The sequence below is a fragment of the Neopelma chrysocephalum genome, unplaced genomic scaffold, assembly GCF_003984885.1.
Source record: "Neopelma chrysocephalum unplaced genomic scaffold, ASM398488v2 Primary Assembly neopelma1_147, whole genome shotgun sequence".
NCBI classification, from domain to species: Eukaryota; Metazoa; Chordata; class Aves; order Passeriformes; family Pipridae; genus Neopelma; species Neopelma chrysocephalum.
This window is the reverse complement of record NW_020897809.1, coordinates 3,241,408-3,245,660: the sequence shown is the minus strand read 5'-3', so window position 1 is coordinate 3,245,660 and position 4,253 is coordinate 3,241,408. Positions and strand designations below refer to the sequence as shown.

Here is a 4,253-nt window from a genome sequence, read left to right as displayed (position 1 = left end):
GGCTGGGGCAGAGAGGGGTGATGGGGACCAGTGGGGCATCAGGGTCAGGGCTTGGGCAGGGAAAGGGGTGATGGTGACCAGCAGGATTGCAATGACAGGGGATGGGATGGACCTTGGCTCCAAGGATGGAGTGCGACACCCTGTCCCTGTCCCCAGGTGCGCCGGGCCATCCAGCAGATGCTGTTCCAAGGGAAAGACTTCAGCTGGATCCGCCACATCACAATTGCAGTGGTCCTGCTGACCTTCATCAACCTCCTGGTCATCTTTGCCCCCTCCATTCTTGGCATCTTCGGCTTGATTGGTAGGTGGCAATGCCCTACTCCTGTCCCCCTTTGGGCAGGGGGTATTGCAGCAGCACACCAGCCCCTCTCCTGGCTGGTGCTTCGCTTTGACTGACCCCTCTGTGCCTCAGTTTCTCCTTCTCATCATGCCAGGACCAGCTGGTGTATGGGCCATCCCCCATCCCATCCCCATCCTGGAAGGCTGGTTCCTGCAGTGCAGTGGCAGCACTTTCTCTTCCCCTGCGTGTTTCTCTTGATCCCCCCAGCCCGGCTCCCTCCTCTCAGCGCTCAGCTCCGTGCCAAGGCCCTGGCTGCAGGAGGGGGGTGGGGACAGTGCCAGCACACCGAGTCCCTGGGTTCCTGGAAGGCTTTGCCAGGCCTGGGAGGGGGGTGAGGGGGTGGAACAGGGGGGACAAGACCTGGCCTGGCAGTGGGGCTGGCAAGGCTCAGCCACGGCGTGGGAGGCCCCTGCCCACTCTGTCCTTGTCTGCTCCAGGTGCCACCTCTGCTCCCTGCCTCATCTTCATCTTCCCTGCCATCTTCTACATCCGCATCATGCCCAAGGACAAGGAGCCGCTGCGCTCCACCCCCAAAATATTGGTAAGTGTGGGCAGGGGGTACAAGGACGGGGATGGGGACGGCGGTTCTGAGGCTGGTTGGGAACCCCATCACCCTGGCTGTCCCTGAGCCCCTTCCTTGTTCCCACAGGCTGCCTGCTTCGCCCTCCTTGGGGTGGTCTTCATGATCATGAGCTTGAGCTTCATCATCATCGACTGGGCCACGGGTGGGGGCAAGAGCGGTGGTAGCCACTAGCCAGCACCGGGTGCCCATGCCAACCCCCCCCACCGGTGCCCCAGGGAGAGCCAGCCCCGGGCTCAGCCCCCATGCTGCAGCCCCACTGGGATTCCCTGGGGAATTCTGCCCATCACCTCTGGTGGCGGTGAGGGAGCATGAGCCATGGCAGGCATGGGGACTCCTTGACCTGTGCCCGGGATGGGGCAGTGAGCCCGGGGCAGGTCTTGTGCCCCCCAGCCACTCCAGCAGGTACTCTCCCTGCTCCGCGCCTCAGTTTCCCCATCTGTAAAATGGGGAGAATAATACTGCCCTACCTCACCCCGAGCTGGCTGTCAGGTGGGGCTCATCTCTGCACCCCCAGAGCCGCCAGCAGCAGGCACTGCCAGGGGCGTGGGGCACTGTCTGCCGTGGGGACCGAGGACTGGGGACACTTTCCTGGTCCCTCCAGACAGCATCAAGAGCCCTGATGAACAGTGTCCCTGGTGGCTGGAATCTATCAGGGCAGTCAGATCTGTGACAGCACCTGTGCCCAAGCTGACCACCCTCTCCCCCTGCTGTCTCCCAGTCCCCGGAAAGATGCCACCCCGCTGCCCTGGCATCATGGGTGTACCCCAGTCCCCATGGGCAAGGGTGGTCCTGCTGCTGTGGCTGGTGGTACCCAGCCTACTGCTCTTGAGCCTGCTGGGCTCCTGGTGCCCTGCTGACCCCTAGGCCATGTTTGGGGACTGGCTGCATTGCTCTGGGGAGGTGACGCACGCCAGGGCCTTGGTGCCCATTGGCATCCTGCCTGTGCTGCAGCTTGGCTGCCAGGGGCCTGGCCCACCCGAGGGGCACAGGGGGGTGTGGGGTGGTCTGGGGACAGTGCTCACGGGGGGCCAGCTCAGGGCTGCGGAGGCAGCCCCTGTCTGCCTGCCCAGATGCCAGGGTGATGGGCACCCCAGCAAACCAAGCTGTCCCTGCTCGCCTTGCATCCCAGGCCGGCACCCAGGCCCCCACAGCCCTCACCCATCCATCCATCCATCCATCCATGCTGCTGGGACACCCCAAACCATGCCAAAACCTGGAGAGTGGCTCTCCCACCCCTGGCCTCCCTTCCCAGCATGGAGGGCAGCCCGGCAGGGTGGGCAGCACGGGTCGGGAGGGAGGTCTGTCCTGCAGCAAAGTACATAAGAGATGTATTTTTTTATTGGGTGGTGGAGGCTGGGATGCTTTTTATAAATACTGTACATAAGAGTAGATCTTTTTTAACGTGTTGTGTTGCTCTGGGTAGCTCTGTATAATGTACATATCACATGGGAAGGGGAGGGGGGGCACCGTCGTGGACCCTTGCCATCTGCCCGGGAACTGCCGGCTGCAGCGTGGCCCCGGTGTCCCTGTCCCCAGCCCAGCTGCCCTGTGGCCATCCCTGACATGTGTAAATTATTGGGGGAGGTGGTGCCGGTGGCAGCGGGAGGCCGGTGGTGAGAATAAAGATGTGAATGTGCCCAGGTCTCGGGCGTCACTGGGGCAGATGAGGAGCTGGCACGCAGGCTGGCACCCGGCACACGGCATCCTGAGGTGGCACGGACAGACGGACATGCATGCACGGACGTGTGTGAGGACAGCAGGGACATGCGGATGTGGATGTGCAGGGTTAGTGCACGTGCATGCTTGGCAGGACAGAGAGCATGGATGTACAGCAGGACAGCACAGACACACAGACACAGATGCACAGGGACCCCTGTGGAAGCAGGACCCTCGTGGGCATTGGACCCTAGGGAAACAGAACTCCTGGAGAGCAAAACCCCAGGGGAGCAGGACACCTGTGAGAGCAGGACCCCCAGGACAGTGGGACATGTGTGGGAGCAAGACCCTGGCAGGACCCCCAGGGAGCAGGACTCATGTGGGAGCAGGAACCCCAGGAAGCAGGACTGCCGTGGCACTAGTATCCCTGGGGAGTGGGGCTCCTGTGGAAGCAGGGCTGCAGCAGAAGTGGGGCTGGGGCATCTTGTGCCCAGTGCCAGGGCAGGGGGTGCCCCAAGTGCCCCCTGGGCCAGCCCAAAGCCCCCAGCCCTCACTCATGGCACAGTGTGGCATGGGGGTGAACCCCCCGGCTCCCCCAGCTCTGGCCCCTCGCTCCTCTCCGCCGGCCCCAGGCCCGGGCTCAGCGCCAGCTCGTTAGTGAAGCCTTATTAGCACGGCAGCCCGCTCCCACGGGAACAGCCCTGCTCCTGCCACGCCAAACCCACGGGTGCAGACCCCACGGAGCACGCTGCCCCCGTTCCCCTGGCATTGCCCTTCTGAGTTAGAGCATCCTTGACTGTCCCCACCCTGCTTGGTGGGTGCCAGTGGAGGGGGTGGGGAGGCGCTGGGGGGTCCGGGCATGCATGAGGTGCTGCTGTAGGGCTGGCACGGAGTGAGGGCGGCTGCCTGGGCACGGGCCAGCCCCGTGGGGCAACTTGCATAGCCTGCCCACCTCCTCAGGTGGCATGGGGGGTCTAGTTCCCAAGGGAGCAGTCGTAGGAGCCGGGGGATGGGGCAAGCGCCTGGGGTGCCCCCTGTTCTGGCAGAGAGCTGCAGATGCCCCATCCAGGCCAGTCCCATCCTGCCCCATCCCTTGTCACAGGCACCCCCAGCCCTGGTACCCACCGAGGAGCCCCCTCCTCTGTCAGTGTGGCACGTGGGTCCCTGAGGGCTGAGCCCCAGGGGCAATGATGGAACAAGGGGATCCCCACGGTCTGAGCCACCACCCCACGACACCGTGTCCCCGCAGAAGGTGGCCCTGAGACACAGCATCACCCACACCGCTGGCCCCAAGGCTGCACCTATTGCTCTGCATCCAAAGGTCCCCAACCCCAAAATGCAGCACCCAGACTCCATCACCCCCGCCACGTCTGTCCTGTCGCACACCGTGGCCGGTGCCCGCCTGTCCCTTCACACACCGTGTCCTGCCCCACTCCTGTCCCTTCACACACCGTGTCCCTCCTCAATTTCCGTCCCCTTGTCCCCCCCCGCGCCGTTTCCCGCCATTGCCGCGCGGGGGCCCACGCTCCGGCGGGGACGAGGCCCCGCCCCCTCGGGCCCGCCCCACCAGCGCCCCGCCCCATTGGCCCCGCCCCGCCGGCTCCGCCCCCCCGGGCGCGCGCAGGGGCGGGGCCTGTCGGGGCGGGCCGGGCCGGCAGAGCCGCGGGCGCGCGC

The 4,253-nt window shown here is 65.0% G+C and overlaps 1 protein-coding gene across 1 annotated transcript in view; it reads left to right on the top strand.

The window, feature by feature from the left end:
- Nucleotides 1-2,559, top strand: part of SLC38A3 (solute carrier family 38 member 3) — a 14,401-nt gene extending 11,842 nt beyond the window's left edge. Inside the window, exons 14-16 of the mRNA XM_027700347.1 lie at nucleotides 157-301; nucleotides 778-881; nucleotides 990-2,559. Coding sequence (XP_027556148.1) covers nucleotides 157-301; nucleotides 778-881; nucleotides 990-1,094 — 354 coding nt within the window. The 3' untranslated portion in view covers nucleotides 1,095-2,559. The remainder of the gene's footprint in view (nucleotides 1-156; nucleotides 302-777; nucleotides 882-989) is intronic.
- The last annotated feature ends 1,694 nt before the right edge of the window (nucleotides 2,560-4,253 follow it).